Here is a 25,191-nt window from a genome sequence, read left to right as displayed (position 1 = left end):
TCAGCACTGATCACCCAGTCAAGAAGTTACTGTAGTTTACAAGTCTCTTTGACAAACCAGATTTTTAATGGCTGGGACAGAGATAAAAATAAATGCTGCAAAAGTTATCCAGACAAAATGACCTGTAGGTAATAACACAATACAGTGGGGTAAGCTCTTCTTTTTATAAGGCAGAATCCTTCCTTCCAGACAGAAGTGTGGAGGGTTCTGTCTTGCTGCACTCTAATAGGGCTTCTCCCTCCCTCCAACCCCTTTGGTGTGTGCCAGTCCCATTCTCAGTGACATGCTGACACTGACATAATAAGAAATCCTAATGAGATACATGCCCAAAAAATTAAGGCAAGTAACTATTTGATCTCCTCCTTCATGCTCTAGAGGGGTCAAAAGCACTTTGGAATATGCACGATTCTTTTATAGATGGGCAAACAGTGGTCATAGCTAAATAGAACTCAAAATTCCCATGAGGGCTTCTTTTTTTGTGATTCACTGGATTGTGGGTACAGGATATTTTAGTTTATTATATATTTATATCTCTTTCAAAGAACACTGTAAATTTAAGGTTGTGTGCATGCAAAAAGCAGAACTATTCTTGTAATATCATCTTCCAAAAGATATTAAGCATAAGATTGTCTACAATCAAGTGTATTAAATTACCTTTGTATGCTGGCATCTCCAGCCTCTTTTAACATTCACTCCGGGCAAGTAAGGAACTCACTGTTCTTAATTCAAAACTTAGTAATTCTAGTTAACAGATTTTCTGATCTGTGAATTGTATAAATAATTACAGGTTTGATAAAAACAACTGCAGATCTGATAAAAATAATTTTAAAGGCCTTTACACCAAATAATCAAAAGTAAAAAATTCCAGTATCAGTCTCCCAGAGGGAAAGCATCATGCCATCTTTCTGTGCTTCCATCATTAGTCTTAACCACCAGGACAGTGACTGTGGTAGAGGAAAAGGGAGAACCAACTCTCCATGTCCCAGAATTAGACAGGAAAGGATGTATTTTTCTCCCCTTTCAGAAGAATTCTGCCTCAACCACAATCCACCTTGTGCAATGCAGAGAAAACAGTGATCTTGGGAACGAATAGCAAGTGCTTGTGTAAAACTGATGACATAACAGACAAAGGCCTCTAGGTACCACTGAAACATAAAAAGATACAATGCTCACACATACAAGTGCTATAGGTCAGGTAAGGCTGTACACACTTCCTAACTTTAGGATTCTGTTTGGTTACAGATGATGTAACCATCATAACCATCATCAGCAGTTTGTTACACACACTATTATATCTGTTTAAAAATACAATGGGGAAATGAGGAATTCCATGTCGAACAACTTTTCTGCCCTGATTAAAACAGTAGCAAAGTTGGAATTTAGGACCTTAACCACTCATGTCAGCAGAGTAATTAACAGCAAAAATAGTCTGATATTCTCTGTGCATGCCAGACAGTAGAGTTACGCAAAATGCACTTTGACTGTGCCTGCCCTGGATGATGGAGGGACAGGCAGTTTTGGAGCTGGAGCATCTCTGTGAAAGGCCTGTACAATTTATCTCCAGTTGTTTAGGATTTGCTTTTTCTCAATATGCTGCTTCTAGCTGCTTTTCCATCTTATTTCACAAACTTTTGTTTCAGTTACACTTATTTAATCAGGATTACGGTCAGGTGGGCTTTCTGAATAAAACTTCCAGCAACATCACTCATATAATGCTCAATGTTCTTGAAATTTAACCAAACACTTTGATGAATTGCTAACTCTGTTAATAAGGAGCAGGCTGTCCAATGAACTACTGGTGTCACAGTCAATAAGGATGAGAGCTACTTGGCAACTGTTTAGGGAAAATAAACCATTAAGAGGGCCAGTAATATCAGAGCACTACTGCTGTTGACAGGTATTGTCAAAGATGATTAGACACCTTTACAAAAATGCTTACTCCAGGGTGAAAAGCCTTCTGACATCGTAAACCATCCTGTCAGCAGAGCCTTAACTTGAAACACATGCCAACAATGCTGTGTATATAAATGTCTCCTTAACCGGCATTTCCAGCGAGGAAAAATGCTCCTAATGAACTCTTCTCTTGTGTGAGAATGGATAAAATCTGTTAGTGACATGGGTGAAATGTACTTTCTAACAGGAAACAATGAATTCCCTTTGGAGGACTCTCACCTTTAACAGTTTGCTCCCAGCTCATGGAGAGCACAGGCGACATGTCCTGCTCCTGGAAACGCTCCGGGCGCTGCTCTGGGGACTCTGCTTTCTACACTCTGCATACTTCCAGTGGCAGTGGAGGAAATGTGGCAGCACCCACCGGGCGACAGTGGGGAAAATTCAGCTGTTTGATCTTTTTTAGTACGACAAAGGCCATTTTGAACAACTGTGCACTGTACATCTAGGTTCAAATGCAGATGCCTCGGCAAACTTGATCACGTTTCAGGGAGTGGAAATGCCTCCTACTCGGAGACCCCTTGTGCTCATCTGTCAATTGTCCCCACATTTTATATCACTGACTTTTTTCTAATACAGAATATTTAAGATGGAAAAGAATTATAAAGTGTCAATGAAAAATGAGCTCTTTATGGGAAGAGCTGAGATACAGTTTTGATTTGGTCTGTTTGATTTCTGAACTTGGGTATGAGTACTCACATTTACTACATCTTCTCTCACTTTTAAGTCTTTCTATTTATATTTGACATTGAGAGAGAACTTCAAAAGCGAAAAAATTCCAACCACTCTTCATCACAAAATTATTTACTATTTTTGTATTTTCTAAGAAAATGGAGGAACAATTTATCTTCAGCTCTGACACACTCTTAGATTGCCTAAGTTACTTTTACCCAAAGCAAGGATAGTGAATGTAGACTGCCAGTTCAACCTTTGAGTGCTCCAAAAGTTCTAAGGCCAAAGATACAAATAAAAATATTTTCATGCTTTTAATTGACACTCAGCATTAGTGTGAGCTGGTACAGAGTGTGATTTCAGTAAAATATCATTCGACCAATCAAAGTATGATATCTACTTTTTGTCAGCTTCTAGATCCTTAGTTTCTTCCTCCAAACTGAATTACCATTTTTTATTTCCCTGAACGTGAAAGGGAGATTTGCATTCCCTAGTCCTCTTCCTAACAAATGACTCCATGTAATTTATCTTCATATGTTCATCTTAGGCAGCAGATCTAAGCAGAGCAGTAAGAAACATTGCTGTTTGAATTAAATTAGCTGCTTCATATGTACCAAAACACTAACAAGTCTTGGTGATGCTCTGCGAGCCAACTGGCCACGATACACGTCTCACTTCAGCCAAATCAGGAGGGCAAACACAGTAGTTAAAGTACAATGCGTTAAACAGCTGCTACTTGCACAGGCTACACTAACACCATGGTGATCACACCAACAATTGGAGTCAAAGGTGACAGTGGGAAGGGGGGGTGACCCGGGCAAACCAGCAGCAAAGGGCAAGAAGGGTAAACAGGACTCTAGCCCTGAGTCCGGGCACAACACAAAACAGGAGGGGTAATGACATGGTGGCTTTCTCAGAGTCTTTCTTACGGCTTTATGTTGGGCATATTGCTTTTTGGCTTAACTCACTTCTTTGGAAAATCCAGGTCTGTAATATGCTTCAGAGTGAGTGCTCCTGGATCACCAGTGTCACTCTAGACCTTTTTCCATTTAAAAAACCAGCACAAACCCAGAGCCCCTTTGTTTTTCCAGAGAGCAAAATGCAGCCCTTCACTTTCTGCCCAGAACAGTGCCCATAGTGGAGATCTCCCCTTGCTGCTGATAAACGTGGCCCGGCCACACTCTGGTGCTGCCATGGGCTGGTCCCAGCCCAGAGCCCCTCTGTGGGACCAGAGCCTGCCCGGGGCCAGAGACTGCCATGTAGCTGATGAAAACCAGCATGCTGTGCTCTCTGTTCCATCCCAGAGCCATGGGGAGGCCCAGCTAACAGACGTGGGTTATTTGGCAATGCTAAAATGGATTATTGGGCAATACCAGTGCATCGGTGAGGGGACACTGAGGGACACACTCTATTGTTTTAATAACAGTAATGTTGTGCCCCACTCAATGTGTGCAATACTGCTACTATTACAAGTGGATAAGTGGAATTACGAATAATGTTGGCTTGTTTGGAAGGACCCAGTGCTGGCTTGTTACAGCAGAACAGCCTGATATTACTGCATGTGACTGTGCTTGAGCTCATGGCTTTTTCTAAGAACGTTCCTGGCTTAGAGCACATTACTTTGGGGCTGTAATCTATAAAGTCTCATACTGGAAAAAAATAACTGGGGAGCCGAAGCAAGAGATGGGGCAGGGTTCAGACTCCAAACTACTGGGCTCTTGAGAAGCATGTTCAGACAGGAATACAACATGGACAGTCTGGCTGGCAGCAAAGTCCACAAGCTCTTTAGAATTTGCTTTCCTTTCTGCTTGCAGTATGGTCTATGGTCCTTAACTCACACCTGGTGTACAGTAATACTCAGTCCTTGAAACTTTTTTTTACATCATTGATTTTCCTTTCTTTTTCTCTTTGCCACAATTCCTTAAACCAAACAGAACTGCTTACCTGGGTAATTTTCTTCAGTTTCTCACAAATTAAAGAAACACCCTATTTCAATTTGGAAATGAATTGAGAATGATGGTAAGAGTGGCACTGGTTTAATATGAGGAGGAAAATGGAGATAAGATCTCTCTGAAAAGCCATTGTAATGATTAAATTCTAATTGTTTCGGAGGAAATGACAGCTGTCTCTCTACTTCCAGCTGGGAAGCTGTTTCTGTACTCCAGTCTTGCCTACTGGAAGCACCCAGACAACTGCATCATGTCCTGTGGGAATTTGTTCCTTGGGGGCTGAGAGATCTACATGCCATTTCAGATACCTAACTAATACCTGGGAGGTGTTTTACAGTAGGTACTGTAGGCACAAGTAGGTATTTGTTCAGTGGACAATAATTCTTAATTGGTAAAAAAAAAGTTATAAAAGTACCCGATAAAGCAAGCACTGAAATAATTTAGGGCTTTCACACTTTTTAATCTATTTGAGAGTCCAACTCCCCCTGTGGTGGGACAACAGGACCAAGTAGTGTTACTGAGGTGATATTCTAGGAAATGGGAATCCTGTTGGCTTTAAGAGTACAGCAGGCAGTGTGTGTGTGACCTGAGAACATGCAGTGAGGATACTGGAAAGGAAGGGCAGCCTGCTGACACCTAAACCATAATTTTGTCCTTCTATTTCACACCCAAGGGTGACCCTGGGGCTCTGTGCACTGGTGCCCTCGGGGCTGGGTACAGCAGGCAGGGCTGTTCTGCTCTGGACAGTCTCTGCAGAAGGCAAGGAACAAGGGAATGCTCTGGGCTTGGCTTCGTGCAGAGCAGGCAAATCAGACCAGAAAAATGCATGTACCGTTGTGCAACCTACTAGAATAGAGAAAGGTCATGGGACAAAATACAAGGGCAGAGAAAAACCAGATTATAGTCTAAATAAGATTCTGGCAGAACCAGTGCCAGAGAGAATTCCAAAGGAGAAACACTCTGCCGAGAGTAAATGAGATTCAACCTGTCTCCTGGTGAGAGGTGTCAAAGCCAAGATACTGCCAGTGCAGAGGGTGTGCTTGAGAAAAATATCACACAGGGGGTATCTAAGACACAAACGTATGTCCAACCAGTAAATTACATGACAGCCTAATTCAACAACAAGAGTAGGTCACTTTAAGAGAATGATTAATACATGAGATTGCTGTGCATGCAGCCTTATCTGAGAGCAAACCTTGTACGTGGGCGTGAACTCTTGCTAAAGTCAGCTCCTATCTCTGCTATACAACAGCTACAAGAATAATTATAATAATTAATGGAGAACAGTGATAAAGGTAACAATTGCCCACCTGTATATTGACAGACCACAGTGTTGTTACTTCTTTTTTCACACCTCCTGCCCTTTGCAGTGATTGCTGAGTACCATGAAGTCCTTTGCAGCCTCACACTGGGCTGTTTGCTCACAGCCAGGCTGTTCAGCCTGTGAGTGACAGAGCTTACAGAGTTTAAAATGCTGAACTGTATTTAGTCTCCAATGGCTCAGGTTGCTATGGGCTACATTAGATCACAAAGGGTAATGAGATGAAAACATGAATATTCACCATATAAAGCAAAAGGCCTCAAAATATAGGAGTATAGGAATGGGTGAATAATGTCAGAAAAATACTCTATTGGCAAGATTTTTTACAGCCTGTCTAAGGCAGCAGGCTTGCCATGCAGCCCGTGGTTCCTCGTTAAGCTGTGACCCCCCTCCCAGGCTGCCCTGCCTTTGGCACATCTCAGGAGGATGAGGAAGGGCTGGGCTCTGAAAGGGCAGAGAAGGCTGGCCTGGGCTGTTCTCCCTGGGCAGAACCCGCCAGGAGCCCCACAGACACAGCACCAGCACAGAGATGTGGGGTCCACAGCAGGTGGGATAAGGCTCATTCACTGCATCCCTGGCACACTCCTCTGAGGCATGGGCATACACAGGGGGTGAGCTGACATGGCTCAGGCACATGTACTAAGAACTGGAAGGAACTCAGAATTGAAGAGGAATTTAGGAAAATACCGGGATATCAAGTACCCCACTGAACAGAGAGGAGATAACTGACAGGCCTGCAGATGCTGTCAGTGTTACAGAATCACAGAATCAAGGAATGGTTTGGGTCAGAGGGGTCCTTAAGCTCTGTCAAGGCTTTGTTCTGGATGTTTCTGAGGGGTGACTACCTGAGCACCCCTCCCTCTGCACTGCAGAACAATGGTCACCCAGGGCAGAAGGGAGAATTCACATCACATCAAGCAGACGTGTCTTAAACTAAATGACAGTACTGAACTGGAGAAAAACAATAGATCTGAGTTTCCTAAGTATGCCTGCAGAGATGCTGTTTTTAGATGCGGCTGCAGGAGAGCTCAGAAGTGGCTCTTGAATTCTTCCCACATTCAAAGTTAACTGGAAGGTCCTGAAGCACACACGGAGGATTTGCATTAACTTGGTATGGAGGCAGTTCTCTTCCAAACACCAACTGAGAAGAGGTGTTCAGGGATGTTCCTGTTTCCTCCAGGGCTGGTTGGACCTGACAAATACAGCAATACCAGGAGAGGGCTTGGGTAGTTCAATTACTTGCAGAATTATGTGTACTATTGCTTAGAGACAAGCAAGAATTCAGTAGTTTACCAAAAATACTGTGAAGTATTCTTGGTTTCGTACAGAGTCTCCACTTTCTACAGTGGACTCTTTTTTATGCTTTCTACAACATCAGAATTTTACTTCTAGAAACCATTAGCACAGGGAGTAGAAAGAAAATAAGAAAAGGTTTATATAAAGTTCAGTTTTTAAAAACTGGTATTAAAACCTAATATAGTAGCTGGGAATATGCAAAGACCTATTTTTTTGCCAAGACCTGTGATGAGAAGATCCTGAGATGTTTTCTCTGACAGGTGATAAGAGTTAAGTGCTCCTCTCTGGTTACTGGATGTGATTTACAGTGAGCTGAGAAGAGCAAGTAACAAACTGCAGGACTGCACATGGACTTTGAAGAGCAAAATGAAACCAACAGCTAGAAACATAGTGAAGAACAAAAATCCAGCAGGATATTACAACCCATCATTTCATTATGGAATTTTATAGTTAAAAAATTGCTCCAAGAAGTCAACATTTCTATCCCTACCTACATTGAAATGCTAACTTGGTGTCATGAAAACCTAGAAATGAGAAGGGCTGACAGCTTCAGAGTTTTAGGTCCCTAAATAAAAAGGGAAGAAGAATCTTGAGCTTTTTAAACAAGTTTGCATTTTTTCATGCTCTAGATAGTGTACTTTATGAGAAAGCACATAAAAATGCCTTTTGTTTTCCTCACTTGCTAATCTTTTATTATTCTCCCTAAATCCCAGACACCGAGAGTGGTAACTCTTCTCTATTGCTCCTGTACCATCTCAGATGGTCAGCTTCCCAAACATTTATGAATATGGGAGTTTTTTATCAAAGTATTAAGGCAATTTAGCAGTTCCTTAGTACAGTGACTTCCTTAAAAAAAACTTATCAGTATAAAGATATATGTCTACATGACCACCATGGCTTCTTTTGAAATTAAGAAAAATGGACAGAGAAATTAATTGTAAAAGGTGCAGATACATTAATATAAAACACTTAACACAGAAATGCAAAAAAAGTCCTCTCTATGCAGATCAGTACAACAGAAGAACTCCTTCCATAATTCCAAATGAGAACTGGGAATATGCAAGAGTCACTGGTTTTCCCTGGGCACAAAGCCCCTGATTAACGATGGGCACTGGGTGTGCAGGTGGGACTGGGACCTCATGCTGCCCTCGGTGGCAGGCAGGGCAGAGAAGTCAAACAGGGTCACTTCAGGGCAGCCTGTTTCTACCTGGTTCTACTTACACCTGAGGAACCAGATCATGGTGTCAGGCCACTCTAGGAGGAGCGTGAAAACAAACTCCTAAAACTGCCCAGGGGAAAATTTTGACCCCACTGACGTTAACTACAAAAATACCACTGACTCAAAGGAGAAAAGCTTTCAAACCCAGGCCAGGTATGGCAGCGTATCAGCAAGATCTCATGATAAAGTCCAGAGAATAAGCAGCTTATGCTGATAAAAAATGAATTTATAAGTAACTTAGTCTGCTGTGGCTCAAAGGGCTGTGACCTTTTCCATCTATCTCAAGAGTACATTGAATTTCCAGCATCCTTTTTGAGGGAAAAAGTTACAAGTAAGACAGAAATGCAACTGTGCTATTGATTTGTAGAACTCTATACACAAATTAGGTGATTAACTGTATGCACGAATGATAAAACAAATGAAAGAAAGATAAAACTGTCCTGACTGCCCTTTCCTTTTCTGGGAGCTGTGAAAGGCAGGACTAGACCTGTCCAGTAGTGTTTTAATGGAGGTACTCTGTCTGCATCCCATGATGTAAGTCTGGAACACCAAGGATCAAGAACAGAAGCAGAGTGTGATTTGTGATTCATAGACTAAATCAGTGGACCGTAATTAAAATCTCATGTATAAAACAAATTCTGAAATACTACTTAAAGGCTATCATTACAATTGCTTACAACTTCCTTCTAAATTCCAGTGCTTGCTAACTAAGCCCCTAAGCCCGACACAGAAGTGACCAGGGCTTTCTCTCTCCCTCCCTTTGGTGACAAAGCCCTTGTTTGATGCATTTGCAGAACAAGCAGATACAAGAAGCCTAAATATACAGGACTCCTGTATATCCTCCTTTGGTTAAAAATACAAAATACAGTATGACTGGATATATGATGAACGTATATTAAACTTGTATTTACACATTTACAAACTGTATACAAAAGTAGCTAAATCATCATAAGCTACAGAAAAGAAAAACAAAGGAAAAATGGAGGAAAAACTACTGGAAGTGAAACCAAGACATTTAGGCCATATATTTAATGTCTTTATTTCATCAGTGAAAAGGTTCCAAGTTAAAAAGAAAATGTCCTACTTTAAAACCATTGCTTTCTGCCCATTCAAAATACCTGATTTTGCAGTTAATAGCACACCGTGGTCATTATTTCAATACAAAGAAAAATGAATCGTATTATTTGTTTGGGGACAATCAATGAGTTTGGTTGCACGGATAAATCTATCACACTGACCTGCAGTAACTCCTACAGCTCTGCAGGACCTCACTCACTTCCTGAGCCTGGGGCTGTGCAAGGACCATGGGAGGGGCATCAGGAAGCCCTGGGCACATGACACAGGACATGAGGAGGGATGGGTGAAAAAAGCACCCTAACGTAAATCCAGTTTGCTCTTTGCAAATGCGTGAGTTTAGCCTGTTGGTTTTACATATTGTATTTTTTTGCAATATTCTCATATTCAATTCTCATATTTTATCAATATCCTCTGCTTAAGATTGAAGAAATTTTGTGTTACATAAACTCAGCGTTAGCATCCCTTCCATGTCAGTTTTCAGTATATAAAAATCTATTCCTATTTATTATTATATTAACTAGTTGTTGAGGAAACAGAGTGAGTAGGACTAAGACACACAAAGTATTCACACCAAGCTTCTGATCTTTGCATGATGCTGAACTGCACTTACAGAGTGGGCTGAGGACTCTGCAAACTATTCATGCAACAGCATATGTTTGCCAAGCCTTGCTCTGGCTGAAAGCCCTAATGTTGGAGAAATCAAGTACGAGAGTTCGTCTGACAAAAAAAATCTTATCACTTCCCCTCACCTCCTTTTCCCTGAGCAGGTACATGACGAGTGGGACACACTCAGATGTACACACTGCTGGTCTCCTGTTACCATCCTCAATCAATAAGGACAATTTAGAGCGCTGGTAACCTCTCTGTGCATACTCCCACTGTCCCAAGGGATCAATACAATCAGTATCGCAGCTGGCTGCTGAGAAGTAATGAGATTATGATCACTAAAAGGCAAGCTTTCCAAATTTTTTCTTAGTGTATGCCAAAACATTATACTTTTCTATCTGTCCGTAAAGGATAAAATAGTAATATTTAAAAATACTGTATCTATAAAAAAGGAAGTATATAAAAAGCATGGGTTTATCTGTCTTTTTTCCATAATTTCTTCAACTTTTTCTTTGCGAATGCAGTATTTCTTTCCCTTAAAAGCGACTGTGAGATTTGACTCCTTCATTCTTGGAAAGGGATCATACATGTTTAAAATGGCACCAAATTTTCCACAGATTTCCCCTGATCAGGACTGCCACTTGCAAAAAGCTTGCGTTCGTATGATAATAATAGTAGTCACGGTTAAAATTCACCTCAGAGATGCAGCTGATAAAAATCATGCATGGGTATTAATCCAGCCAAGTTATTCTAACAGTCTTAGCAGTTATATAATATGAAACTGAAGAAGCAGAATCTAAGTTCCTGCCCTCTTTCCTCATCCCCCTCTCCCCGTGCGATGGCCCTGGGCTCTGCACCCCCATGAGTGGTGCCACTCGCAGTCATCAGACAGCTTCAGGCAGGGACTGTCTTTATGGCTGCAATAAAGTAATTGAACAGGTGGTCTGGGCCCAGTGCTTAAAAGTCTGCACACATCTCTGAGCACACAATCCCACCAGGTCTGTTTTGAGAGAGCTATAAAGGACAGGATCAGGGGGACCAGGACAATGAGGTCCAGAGCTCTACTGGCACGCGGTTCATGGAGTGATGGAGGGGATGTGGGTGAAGGAACATCCATGAAAGGAAGACTGATCATCATAATTTCTGCAGTAAGTATGGAAACACTCACATTTTACCTACAGCACAAGTAACAATTATGGTTTAGCTAGTTAAATAAATAGATAATATATGAATCTTACCTGGGAGGAAATGAGATGTCCAGTTCATACAATCTGTCTTTAAAGACTGACAGCTCTCTGTCAAATTCTAAAAGCTATAAAAAATAGAAATAAAGGCATTCACTCTTTAATGCTGAACTGCAGCAATTTAAAAATAATACATTAGGTAAAAGGAAATAAACAGAGACTTTGATTACACAGCTTGAGGTCTAGCCCTCATAGAATAGTTTTTAGAACACAGTGCAAAACACGTTGGACTATTTTGATACATAAACAGTACATTGAGAAAAGTGTTCAAAACGTTCATTTTCCTATCAGTGAAGCATGTAACACTGTCTCTTCAAGGTGCTGACCTGCATGTGCACTTACACTGCAAGGCTACATTTCTCCAAATTTCATTATTAACTTTTTCAAGACAACCCAGACTAGCATTAAAAAAATACAGTAAACTGGTGTTGGAATCAGCCCATGAGAATGTCAGAAAAATGTGTGATTTTACTTTGTATTGTCTCTAGCTCAGAAAAGGAGGTACATTTAATGCAAGCAGACAAGGGGTGTCCCGCACACGTATTTCGGAGGTGCAGGGCAGACAGACACAGAGGGATGTGACAGGAGGTAAAGGTGTTCCCAGGCAGCAGCTGAGACAGAGTGCCAGGAACAGGTGTTTAACAGAGATGTTCATAAGTCTAGATTTAATGTCCTGTATAAATATTAGTCCTTGCCACATTTGTTTTCCCCAGACCTCTACAGAGAGAATAAATATCCACAATCTTTGTTCATAAACACAAACCTGCTCACAGCAACTCAATGAAAATCGTCCTCATTAAAACCATAATTGTTCTGATGGACACAAACCACCTTACTCCAGAGTACAGCCCGGTATCCAAGGGAATTAGTGAGCTAAAGACAAAAGCTCATCATGGCACGGTGCTGCCCTGGCTCCGAGGGCCACTTTCTGTCCTGACGAGCGTCACAGTGCTGTCCCATGTTTGCCCACTGTTCATTAATCATGTCCCATCTCACAGCTGTGCTGATACCATTGTATGAATGGCAGAAGTTCCCAAAGAAATGAGATTGTGTCCCCCTTTCCCCTCTGCCACCTCATAAATCATTCCTGAAACGTGCAATTAGCAGCTACTTGTACACATTAATTATCCGTGTGAAAAGCAGCTACCTGAACCACCTGCACTGCTGATTAACTCCTCTCTACGGCCCACCCAGCTCTCCCAGCCTCTTCTTGAGCCATATGCAGGTACCTTTGCACGAGGATGCCATGGGATAGGCAGCCTGCCCTACTTTAGTGCCTCCAACATAAACTCTGTGATGGTGCCCTGGAAAAGATCCTGTGACACCAATGACTGTGGGCAGTTTGTACATGTTTTAACATCTGATCAAAAGCCTGAGAATTCAAAATGTCTGGATAAATATTTAGAAACATCTGTGTAGAAACTTACAGTATGTATCTAATAATATACTCAATCCTAAAAAGGTTGGGCTGGTCCAGACACTCACTATTCTCACCGAAGCAACCTCAATGTACTTCAGTAAAAAATGAATGTTTTCATTACCATGCACGTTTCCAGACTGTATTTCAGTATGCACAGGCAGATGTGTAGCCACAATACATACAAAGTGGCTATGAAAACAAATGTTACCATCCCTTTCATGCTCCACATGTCTCCACTTTAAAGATATCTGGGATTGGAAAACAAGCTGTCATCCCCAGTTAAAACTATTATTTGAAATATGTGTCTATTAATATGGTGCAAATACATGTTTCCTTCTGTTCCAAGTAAACAGCTCAGGGCAGGGAAGGGAAGGCATCAGGAGAAAGGGCTATTTCTGAAGTGTTAAACTGGAGGACTGAGTGAAAGAACAATGCTCCACAGAACACAATGGTATAAATTACTCATGGGCATCCCGAGGGCTGGCGACCTTCAATAGATGCATTGTCTTCTCACACCAATTCACACTTTCAAAATTTTATACATTCAGATTGTTCTTGCTATGATGATATTTGCAAACTCAGTGAAGCCTGGGGTTTAGAGGACAGAGTATTTGGACGTGCATTATTATCCACAGAAGTTTTTGCTGTGTTTATTTGCTGTAGTCGTGTGTAGTTGTGTCTGTGCTATGCAGATGAGTTGCTGACACTGGGGGCAGATAGCAGGAACAAGACAGCATTGTGTGCTGTGCTCTGTCAGTTCCCCAAGTTTCCCCAGGTAAAGGGACAGCTTCAACCTGAAATGACACAGCCAAAGCCCAACTAGGAGCCTGGAAGTACGTAGGGAATGCTCGTAGTGGAGAATTCATCCTCCCATGTAAAACAGCCAAATGTTTTCACTGCATTATTTGCAAAAACTATTACTTCCTGCTATATATTAAATAATTATGTACTTCAATAAATTATTTTTTCCTAGTTGTTAAGTGACTGTGTTGCAGAATCTGCAACCTTCTGTCCAAACGTGCATAAAGTGAGCAGACACACACCTGCTCACTCTTACAGGGCAAGGACAGGTTATCTGTGCTCAGGGCTGCACAGTGGGACCCCCTCACAACCTCTCTGTGTTTACTTGGCAGCACTGGTGAGGAGACAAAGGGGAGAGATGAAAACCTGAACTGTGCATTTTGAGAAAACTCCAGTTATGTTTTCAGTATAAGAGCATGTTTTAACTACTATTTCTTGGTATGAAAAGCACTTGGGTTCTCATTAATCTCAAAATGCACGATTTTTGGTGAAAACCCAAGGTGTTCACTAGGTCTTGTCACAAACAATTACAAATGTCGCTGTCTCTCAATGCAACTTTGGTGAGAGAAGGCACAGCCTGACGTGGGCATCAGTGAACTGTGTCTGCTTTAGGACAGGGACACGGGTGTCTGGTGTGACAGAAAATGAATGAAAATTAATATGGGTGAGGTGATACTGAGGAGCAGGCAGATTTTCACAGGGTAATGTCTTTACTTTTAAAACATCTAACACTGTCTTTTAAAAACCCAACATACTCCTTTCATGGCAATTTTCAGCAGGAATTGCTCACTCACTTCCATACTGTACCCCAACCAGCACTGTGAATAGTGCCATTGCTGTTAACAGTAAACACGAGTATGTCTGTCACTCTAAATGCCTTAAAAATGATAAAGAAATTAAGTTCAAAGGCTAAAAATCAATATATTGTTCTATTTAATTTACTTATTATAAGACCATCCTAAGGACCAAATCTTTGAGGAGTCACATGACGTGCTGCGGTAATTTGAGCAATTACACAGAGATTTTAAAATGCTCATTTCAGAACTGACTTCCAGTTCATTCCAGAATTATATGTCATAGGCAGTTCAGAAGACGACTTTTCCCCCTCAGCTCAGTTTCACCAGCGTATTTATACCTAAATGAGAGCGAGGATGAAACACGGTCTGTTTTATCTGCTGCAACACTGAGTTGCTGATGTTATGTCAAGATCTCTACAATGTCCAGTGACCAGCCCAACATGAATGTTTGATTAACACCTTCCAAATGAAAATACCAGCCATCCATACGAGTAGTATATCTATAGTTGGTACTGCCTGTGAGCCCCTGTGACCCCACGCTGCAGGGAAGCCAGGTAGTGTGTGTGGGAACGATTGCATTTGCAGTAAAGGATATTTTCTATTTAATTTAAGGAGTATTACAGGTGTTTAGGGGTGATGCCTGTGCCAGCTGCAGTGCTCATTGCCTCTTAAGGGCAGCTAGTTTTCCAGGGTGCTGTGCTGTCTTGCAGAAGGGAGTTTTACTTTTCCCCCCTTTCCCTTGGCAGTGCTGTAAATGTGAATTTATGTGCCAGAGTGAAGGAGAAGAGGATGCACAAAATACTAAATTTCAACCTTATGTAGCTTGACAGTAATCAAAGGGTTATAACAGAGTTTAGGCAGTTGCAGAAATCAAGGTAATTCTAGTTGCTTCAGTTTAAAGCAGTGAGGCACCAGTAAAAGGCCAGTGTCCATTGGTGCACTTTAAGGGACCACCTTGGCTAAAATCACACACGTATGAACCCTTTAAACAGTGCAACTTAATTCAGTCATTGGAGTAGAACAACGGCAATTACTCATCAAGACCTACAGACCAAAGTCAGAGCACTGGTAGATCAGGAGGTGATATTAGCAGCATTTATCAAATCCATCTGCAGGGCCCACCAGAGAATTCACAGCTGTGAAAGGGAAATGAAGTTTCAGACCAAAAAGAGGATATGAGCATACAGAAATGACCTTAGAGAATTAAAACATGTGGACACTGATCACCGTAACCTCCTTTGCCAGTCTTGTAGAGCACATGTTTTTTTCCAAGAGTTTTTGGAAATACAGTAATTTTATGCAGCTTTCCAGTCACAGCAAATTATTTAGAAACTGATTCAGCAGTCTACTGACTTCAAATCAAGGTCTGTGGAAATGCTGATTCCTCCCACTTATCCATGAAAATGTCACACACAACTCTGCCTGATTTTAAAGCTCCTGCTTTCTCTAGCAAAGACTTTGTAAAATGATCCATTATTATATATTTTAAATCTTAATCTTTCTCTCATGAAGCCACTCCTTAAAATTCTGTTTTAACAGAAAAAAATTGAAATCACTGAATATAAACGTACCACTTATGCTGGTTTTGTCTAATATTCTATTTCATATGTATACATCCTGAATGGCAGTGTTGTAAAATCACAAATGCCCACATAAATGTGGATCTATGGCACACAGAGAAATGGCATTGCATAGATTGTTCTCAGCATCAGGGGGGTGAGGAGGCACAGCAGCACACAGCTGTCAGCATGGAGGGCTCCCTGGGCCTGGACTAATTCAGAAAATCTTTGATTTCAGAGGAAGTTCCCCCAGGAAAATGCTGTTTTGTTCCTGTTTTGCCAATATGCTTCTCTTTCTGAGGAGATGTGCCAATGATTTAAACCACAGGAAAATTTTCTAATAAGTATTCCAATTTCTTCAGAAAGTTGCTCTGAAAATGCATCTTAAAATAATATTCCTGTTATGGAAATATTTAGATTGCTTAAAATGTCTAGAAAGAACCACACGTCCCTCGATGTCTATTGATCAGTAGAGCAATTCTTGGAGACTGCTATTGGCCCTGTCTCATTAGAGCTGCCTTTTCTGTCTCCCAGCCTGATTCCAGGGCTCCTCAGGGTCCACATGCTGCTGTATCTCTCATCCCGAGAGATGCCCAGTGCCTCCCGATGCCTGTTGGTCCTGTGGTGGACACTGTTTTGGGTAAAACTGTGCTTTCAACATTTTCCAACTGTGCGTCCCTCACATGTTTTTACAGTGCAGGTGGTAGCCCTTTCAGATATTTCACACACTTGGATTTTGCATATAATTCTGGTTTTCCTAATTTCCATGTGTGGATCCTTTCAATCTAAGCCATGGACTTCAGGCTGACACTACTGATATGGATAGGCTGTCAGTCCAACACCCTGCTGGCAGCAGGGCTCAGTCACCCCTCTGATCTGCAGTATGCACCAGAGAATCCAGATATTATCCTTGGAGACTTTTGTTACTCGAAAAAAACTGAATCAGGAATCAGAACCTGTGGTACTACTCAAGTAATTAGTTCTCAGTAAGGAGACTGCAGTACTTGTAAAGGGTAAACTCGTTAAGAAGCTAAAAGCACCGATGCAGGTTAAGCCCAAGCTCCCACTCTTGCAGCATCAGTGAACTCTCTGCTGACCACAGGAGCCTTTCGCAGCCCAAGGGTTCTCCCTGCCCAAACGCTGCCCTGCAGCTGTGTGTAACAGCACAGAGGGCAAATGGTCATGAAATAATATTTATAACTTTGTGCTGTGGGCAAATTCTACATCAGAATAAATTATTTATTTGAAGTTGGCCGTAAATACCTAACCCAGCACACCTGGACTGACTTGTGTCGCAATGTAGCTTTACATTTATGTTTCCTGGTGAGAACAATTTATTGGTAATATTTCTTATCGCTGTCATTGCTCATTCTGCAGTTTATCCAATGGCATATCAACTAACCACTAACTTAAGCAAATGCAATTCCAAGCATGAGAATGCTGTTTCTGAATAAAAGAAAGCGAGAAGCCATTTTCCTACTAGTACTTTATGAAAATCAGGCATCTCAGAGGACCAGGTTAAATAAAAGAGGCAGTTTCAGGATGCACAGGATTTCCTTATGACCAGTCCAAGATAGCAATGGTCCTAAGCAATCAATTTCCTTCCTCTATCCTAATTTGCCCTTATACATCATATTCAAGATTTTATCTGGACAGGGGCTGGTTGGCTCAGTGGATAAACCTCTGCCTTTTCACCTCTGGGATCATGGTTCAAGTCAAACCCTGATGAAATGCACTTGATCGTCCTAATCTAGTTCCTAGTGGACAGTATTCCCATTATCTTTAAAAGGGTCAGAGCCAAGGCCATTGGAAAGAGTGCATTGTGCTATATCTTGTCTGTTGATTAATACATTTTCAGTGACGCCAGATCCTTAACCTTCATCAGCACACATATTCCCACAAAAAGCTTAATAGAGGTCCCTCATGGACTAAACCTTTCTGCTCAATTTGCATATCATTTCATGATTTCCTGGGAATACTAAAAAAACCCACAAATAAATTACTCACAATTTAAAAGTATATTTGCCTCAACTGTTTGCAACAACACCTCTAAGTTAATTAGCACGATAACAGATCACTTTAAATCACTACTTCTCAGAAGGAGAACAAGACCTTTATTACTCAATCCGTTTTTACAGCATGTTATGAGTTTCTTCTCATACCATAACTCTTGAAGCTGAACAGACACACAGAATAAAGGGAATTTATTCTGTGAAGGGAGTTCACTGTTCAAAACTGAGTAAGAACATACTCTCCATAGGAGTTCACTGTCTGCCCTCTGCATCAAGAGAACTGCTGGACAATTAAGAGTAAGAAATGGAACCACTTCCAGTCCTTGCAAATTCAGGCTGAAAATCACCAGGCTTTTCAGTGTAACACTCTCAGATATGGTTTGGGATGAATGCTGGTACGGCACCAGTGCCCTCTGAACCACCTGGTGATTCCGGAGCTGTGCAGCAGCACCCTTGGGCTAATCCTTGTGCCCCAAGCAGCTGAGCTCAGGCACAGACAAGGGCTGGCAGACGGGCTGGTGAGGGGCAGGAGCAGCAGAGCCCAGGACCACCAGGGACAGCAGGACCACCAGAGCAAGCACAACTTCAGCACTAGTCACCAGCTCCCACAAACATCAATGTGCAAAAGAGATCATGATTTTAGCAGGAGTAACATCAGATTCCACTCCTAAGACAATTAATTCACTGATTACTTTTATTACACAGTTGTGGTCCAAATCTTAAGGACACTGCATTAGCTTCTACCTGGATTGATTCTTTAATATGGATCACACAAAAGACAGGAATGTCGGCACCATTCCTCATTTCTGATTGCGGTTAAAGATTATAAAATGATTCCTAATGATTAAATCATTCCTCTGTAGTCATTACAGGTTTTTACATTCTTAATATATATTTATTTAATTGACTACTGAAGAAATACAATTTAGCTTGTGGTTCTTTGGTACAAATCAATAACATGATTATAATTTTTTCATTAAATAATTACTCCTCGTTTGCTTTTCTTTTGAGTGTTTTGAAATTAACAGGGAACTCCTTTTGAAAAAAAAAAAAAACACTTACAGCTTGATCTATCATAAACAATTACGGAATTTGAAAATACCTGGTAGAAGTGTAAGTTTATTCAAAAACCCCCTGCACACTGCTCCTCCCTGAAAGCTGATTTCTATCACTGAAAGGCTGGCAAATCCAAAGCTACAACCAAGTTTTGTGTGAGTGATGTACCAGTGAGCCACGGAGCTCAGAAGTGTGGACAGCACCACAGACCTGCTGGGGAAGTCCATGGGAGGGGTCAGGGTGCTCTGAGCCCCCTGCGGGGACCCCTTGGGTGCTTTAGGCACAGAGGGGCAGTGGGGGCACAGTGGTGGCTCCCACCTGGGGGATGCTGCCTCTGGGAGGGTGTGAGCAGATGAGAGAAGCCTCATTTGTGCTTTGCCACGCTCCCATGGGCAAGCCCCCAGAGCAGGAGGACACCATGGAGCTGATCAGCACAGCCTGGCTGTGTCCCACCATCCAGGTCAGAGCTAATTAAAAAGCAACAGGGATTTGCCTGACACTAAAGTGGAGCTCTACACGCTGTCCCTCCTGTCCCGGTGCCCTGTAACACCCTCCCCACACACCCACACGTGACAGCTCAGTGTGGTTATGGTCACACCCTGGTCCATCTGATGAAGCACAAGTTTGACATACAATTCAGAACATAGGAATTCAATATTAAGACAGCTTTGCATTATTGCTACAGCTGTTTTCAAACAGGCTTTCTCTTTTTCCTATCACCAGAGAGCTGGATAAATCTGGGTGTTCCTTTCTGAAACACAATGATACAGAACAGTCACTGCACTCAGAGATAATCAATATAGGTAATTGCTAAGCTAACTTCGGAATAAGGTACAGATAAGTCGGGTAAGATACAGATTAGTTTGGAAAAATTAGACGCGATGGATTACTGTATGCATTTCAAACTGAATTTCTGTTAAACAGGTAATTTGTACCTATATCAGATTTTTCGTAAAAAATAATCATTTTTATAAATATATCTTAAGATCCTTTTTGTTGATTACAACATAAAAAGGAAGGAATAACTGTGTATGGACAATGATAAAGTAGCCTGTTGATAATAAATATTTGTCAGGTTTTGCCACATCTGTACACATTCCAATGTTACTGAAGAGACACTGCACTGATAAAAAAATACCCTCAGAAAAATCAATGGATTTTGAGCTAAAGCAGTTGCTAAACACACAGAAAACATCTTTATCCAACAGCCACAGTGCTGTGAAAATTCCCAAGCCTTGCATTGGTACAGCTAAGGAAAATTTAATCTTCCCAAATACTCATCAGGGCACTCCATCCTGCAGACCTGACAGCCCCACTTATAATTAATTATACAATTTCGATGGGAATATCGACTAAACAAAGCTATAAATCATAGAAAAAGTCAATAGGCATGGACACATTCAATCATGTCCCGACCAATGATTACTACTCTTAAAATACAATAATTATTTTCAGGAGCCAGCTTGAATTAAATTTCTGTCAGGCTGGTACAAGACCGGCGGTTGATGAAGGATGCGATGGATTTTTTGGGTTGAATTCGGCACAGAGACATTTATCCTTTTAGAGAGGTAGTTTGTTTTTAGTGATCATGGTGCTGCGTGTTTAACTAGACCATGAAGATTAGATTATCTCCAATGGCTCATTATATCATTTATCTTTTTCTTCCATGTTTGATCTGGAAGATTTCCCGCTTCTTGATGCATGAAAGAAATGACTACTGATTTTGAAATGGAATTTGTTTAAGTGGGATTCTGCCTGTGCCTTCACACCCTGTGGCCCTGTATGCAAATCAACCAGCAGTCACCCAAAATACCACTGGGACATGGCAAATGGCACCACCAGGAACAGCTCTGCTCAGCTTCAGGAATATACTGGGGGAAAATACAGATGACAGACACTTGAGTTCTTCTTAAACAAAAAGCTAAAAAAGTTATTACAACAATACACATGAAGGAAAAGCTGGGACAGGAATGGCATTAGTATGGAAATGGGAGGAGAGTTATTGCTTTGAATTAAATGTCCCCAAAACTGCAAAACATCAGTGAAAGAAACATTACGTATTTCCCCAGGATGCATTCACCTTGTGAATTTAAAACCAACAACCCCCAAAGTGATCTCACAGTGTGTTGAAGGCACGTTGCCCACACAGGCGAGCACACAGGACACACGAGTCACGCTGGGATGGGATGGCAGCAGGTGCTGAAAGGGGAACCCGACCTTCGCTTCCCTCATGGGTCTCACTCCTCAAATTCTTCTGGCCTCAACAAATGAGTGAGATCTCGGATTCTCACATGGAATTAATCTCCTAGGTGAAGTCCACTTAAAAACCAGAGAGGGTACCAGGGCTTCAGCTGCCCTCCTTGCCCTAGAGCCTCGCAGAGAGCCCTCCAATAGCCCAGCTCTCTGTGCACAGTGGGAGAATGAGCTGTAGCAGGAGAGGAGAAGAGAGGAGAGGAGAGAGAGGGACAGTCATGGATCCTGTGTGCATCCTATCCCTGGCACAAAGCAGCCACACGCTGTGTGAGCAGGCAGAGAACGTATTCCTTTAGATACCTAACTCCTAGGAACCTTAGATGAAACAGAGAAAGCTGCAAGCAGTGATATACAGATTTTCCAAAATGAAATAAAATCACCTTAAAGAAATTATAATGCCACTTTTCACAGAAAAATCACAGTCCTTATTACAAATCAGAGCATTAGTGTTCCCTGTCTGCTGTATCCTCTTGGGAAGCCTTTTGATTGCCTGAACAGTGACAGTCTGTTGCAGGGTTTGAGATTTCTACTCTACTTATTCTTGTGTTTCTAGTATATTTTGTACACTCAGAAGACCCCACTATTTTCAGAAGAGCTTTGCATGAAGGGCTTTTCCTAAGTTACTGTGGTGCACTATGAAGAGCAAGTAATGAAACAGGATGCTTGAAGAAATGCAGATCAGAGGATAGAGAAGAAAAGCGAATTGTCATATACATTTAATTTACAATTTTTTTCTATGAAAAAGAAGGTAAACACACCAAAGTTAAGAACCTGTACACTAAATAACTGGCTCAGTGATGAGGAAATCTGGAGCAGTTACTGTGTTGGTTCTTCTCATTCTGCAGACAGGACAGCTGATAAGGATAAAGGGCTGGTTAGAGAAATGCAATTTGTATGTGACTTGCAAAGTTATTCCTTCAAAAGTGTTTAGCACTGAACTTACCGCAGTGCCATTGTTATCTCTAAATACGTCTTGATTAAAATAGTCAAAGAGCTTCTTTTCTAATTGCAGCATAACCTAAAAAAAAAAAATAAAAAATAGAGGAGAAAGGTCAGCAAAGCTCTCGGACTTGGCTGCCCAACACCCAGCTGCTGGCAGTGACCCTTCCAGAGACATGCAGCCCTTTAAAACCACACAACATTTGCACATGTCCAAAGCCCCTTGTCAGCTGGCCCATTTACTTGGCTGGCGATCACTTAAACAGATCCAATTAACTGAGCATTAGGTGTGACAATCTATATCCCTCCCCTCCCTCTACATTATCAGTTTGGAACAACTATATTCATGCTTTGTAGAAAAGAAAGTGAACATTCAACACCGTTTCTATTTACACAGGGGTGCTGAGGGCATTAAGTTGTTTACCTTTCGGTCATTATCAGATTCACGAAATATTAGCTTGACTACTTCATTTGTGTCAGCTGCCCGGATGGTCTGCATGGTGGCCTTTGCACATAGTGTCTAAGAAAAACACAAAGGGAGAAAGGGAAACAAGTTTATACACAACAGAAGGCCAGATTTAATTGAGCATTATCAGCTGATGCATCTTCAATGCCCACCTGGAAATACGATTTGCTGTAGGTCAAAATACAAAGCATTGCTAATTTAAGTCACTTCCACTCATGATGGACTTGAAACAATAACTTGAATTACCATTTGGAGAGAAACAGGCAATATTAAGAAAGTATCAATCAGATAAGGCAAATAGTCTTTCAACTTGCTACTTTCAACTTGCAAACACGTTCTTTCACAGGTATCACACATTACTTGTAAACATCCTCCAAACCACTTCTTACAGCTCGTGACTCCACACCTCGCTGGGTTCTGTGCCAGTTTCTAAGAACTGGTAACTACATTGGTACTGCAGTTCTGTGGGTTAACTCTTGTTTGCAAAAACGTCTGCCCTGTAAATTCATTTTCCAAGTACACTTTGGAAGCCTGAGCAATCTGACAGTAACTTTCACAGTTTACTTTGGATAGCAAATTCCCTGTGCAGTATTCTTTAAATTAGAGACAATGTCACATTTCTAGATATTCTGAGGACTGGGTGCCTAAACACATTATAAATCAACACTTCATCAGGAACAGAGGTATGAATTTCCACAGAAGCGGGGCTTCGGTCCATTGGCCACTCTCCTGGCTGAGGTCCAGCTTCCCTGGCAATGGGGGGTACCAGGGAATGGACTGTTCAAAGGGCTGGCTCCACTGCATGGCAACAGGTGAAATCTGGAGCTTTTAGAAAAGCACTTGAGCATAAATTTTACTTAAAAACATACTTTAGATTCGCTGAATCTATACTTTCAGTGAAACTTTAACTATGTTAAGAGCTTCCAAATGCAGGGATAGACTACATCTCAACTGAGGGGAGGGGTGGGCAGGTTCACCTTGAGCTCTGCAGTCCCCCCGCCTGGGCAAAGCTATGAGGGTTGTGCACAGGTACCCCTGCCCCTCTGCCTGACTGCTGGCAACCACGAGGCAGCAGGCAGAAAGGGGAACTGAGGAAACCTCAGCAATTTTCAAAGGCAGAGATGTGCCCCCGCATGTGGGAGGCAGCTCAGCATCCTCAGCTGCAGCTGAGGCACAAGCTATTGACAGGATCTGTGCACAGCCCTAGATATGGATACTGGCAAAGGACATCCTGAATAAAAACTTATTTTGCTAGAGGTTCTTAACAAAAGCATGCTAAAGAAAATAACTCAGTCAAGGAAAGGCAAAGCAGAGACTTCTCTTGCTCTGCCTGCTCCATTCCTTTTCATAAGGGCCAGACAATAGATTTTCATTTTGCGTAATATTCACTTGTAAAATGTTCTGTGGTAACAGGATAATAGAATTTCACATCCTACAACATGCTTCTTCCTCTCACAAATAGAAATACTCATATTTGGATTCATTACCAGAGTTGCATTATCTATGAGAACCAAGGCCATGAACTATAGCTCACTTCTCCCTTCCCCGTTCTCACTTTCTCCTGAAGGCAGAAACACATGCCAAACATGTATTTAAACAAAAATCCATCTGCTTCCAAATACTTTAGATCTCAGCTGAGGTTACTGGTGCCAGAATGGGAACAATCTGTCAATGGACATTCTGCTCCCACTCGATAAAAGATTTGATCCTTGATAAAGGCCCCTGCCTATTGCCACAGTACAAACTATGTAAAGTTTGTAAAAAAGCAGCGAGCTGAGCAACTTCATCTTAAATAGGTAACTTGAGTGTGATTTGGTAAAAAAACCCAAATCTGACATTTTTCTTCAAGTCTGTGAATGGAACAGGTGCCGATTCCCCATCTCACTGAATGAATGATGTCCATTCCTGACAAACTTTTTCTGACTGTTTTCTCCCTCCCCAAAAGCAGTGCTGTGTCCATGGATTACACACGTCTCACTCCAGGTTTACCCTAAAATACTTGGCACACGCCAAAGCACCTGTAGGTGTCTGCACAATCAGAGGTTCCACTGGCACAAGGGGCACTAGCCCCACAGGTACAACCACAGGCTGCCCTGGGAGAACTTCACCTGCTCTGCAGGATTTTAAGGTGTTTTTTTTGGAAGGTTTAGAAGAAGAGAGGGAAGATGCTGGTGGTGGCTGGTTAAACCTCACCCTGCCAGGGAAGAGAAGGAATGACATTGGGATCGTCATGGAGGCTCCACTTCTGGGACCACTTACTTTAGGCACAGACCTCCTACCTGTTCCTCGCACCCACCACGTCCTGTCGGATGATCCTTTTGTCCCTCAGACATGCACTGACTGCTTGGCCATCTGTGTCCGCACGGAGCCAGTGAGGTAATCCAGCAGTGAGCCATTCCCAACCGCGCTCCCTCCGACCCACTGATTGAAATTCAGAGCACAGACACATAATCGGGTCAAGCCCAAAAAAAGAGCGCTTTGGGCTCATGTGTCACAAATCAGTCTGGTCCCTTCAAACAGCACACCAGATTAGAACAAGCACCCGAACAAACCA

General features: G+C 41.9%; 1 protein-coding gene across 2 annotated transcripts in view; it reads right to left on the bottom strand.

The window, feature by feature from the left end:
- Positions 1–25,191, bottom strand: part of INPP5A (inositol polyphosphate-5-phosphatase A) — a 184,192-nt gene that overhangs the window by 7,719 nt on the left and 151,282 nt on the right. For both annotated transcript variants that reach the window (XM_051801198.1, XM_051801199.1), the window contains exons 10-12: positions 22,596–22,691; positions 22,176–22,250; positions 11,329–11,402 (exon numbers count right to left, since the gene is read on the bottom strand). In XM_051801198.1, coding sequence (XP_051657158.1) covers positions 11,329–11,402; positions 22,176–22,250; positions 22,596–22,691 — 245 coding nt within the window. The remainder of the gene's footprint in view (positions 1–11,328; positions 11,403–22,175; positions 22,251–22,595; positions 22,692–25,191) is intronic.

The sequence above is a fragment of the Manacus candei genome, unplaced genomic scaffold, assembly GCF_025592945.1.
Source record: "Manacus candei isolate 608988 ecotype Guabito, Panama unplaced genomic scaffold, ASM2559294v1 h1tg000050l, whole genome shotgun sequence".
NCBI classification, from domain to species: Eukaryota; Metazoa; Chordata; class Aves; order Passeriformes; family Pipridae; genus Manacus; species Manacus candei.
The sequence above is the reverse complement of the archived record's forward strand: the minus strand, read 5'-3'. Positions and strand labels throughout refer to the sequence as shown.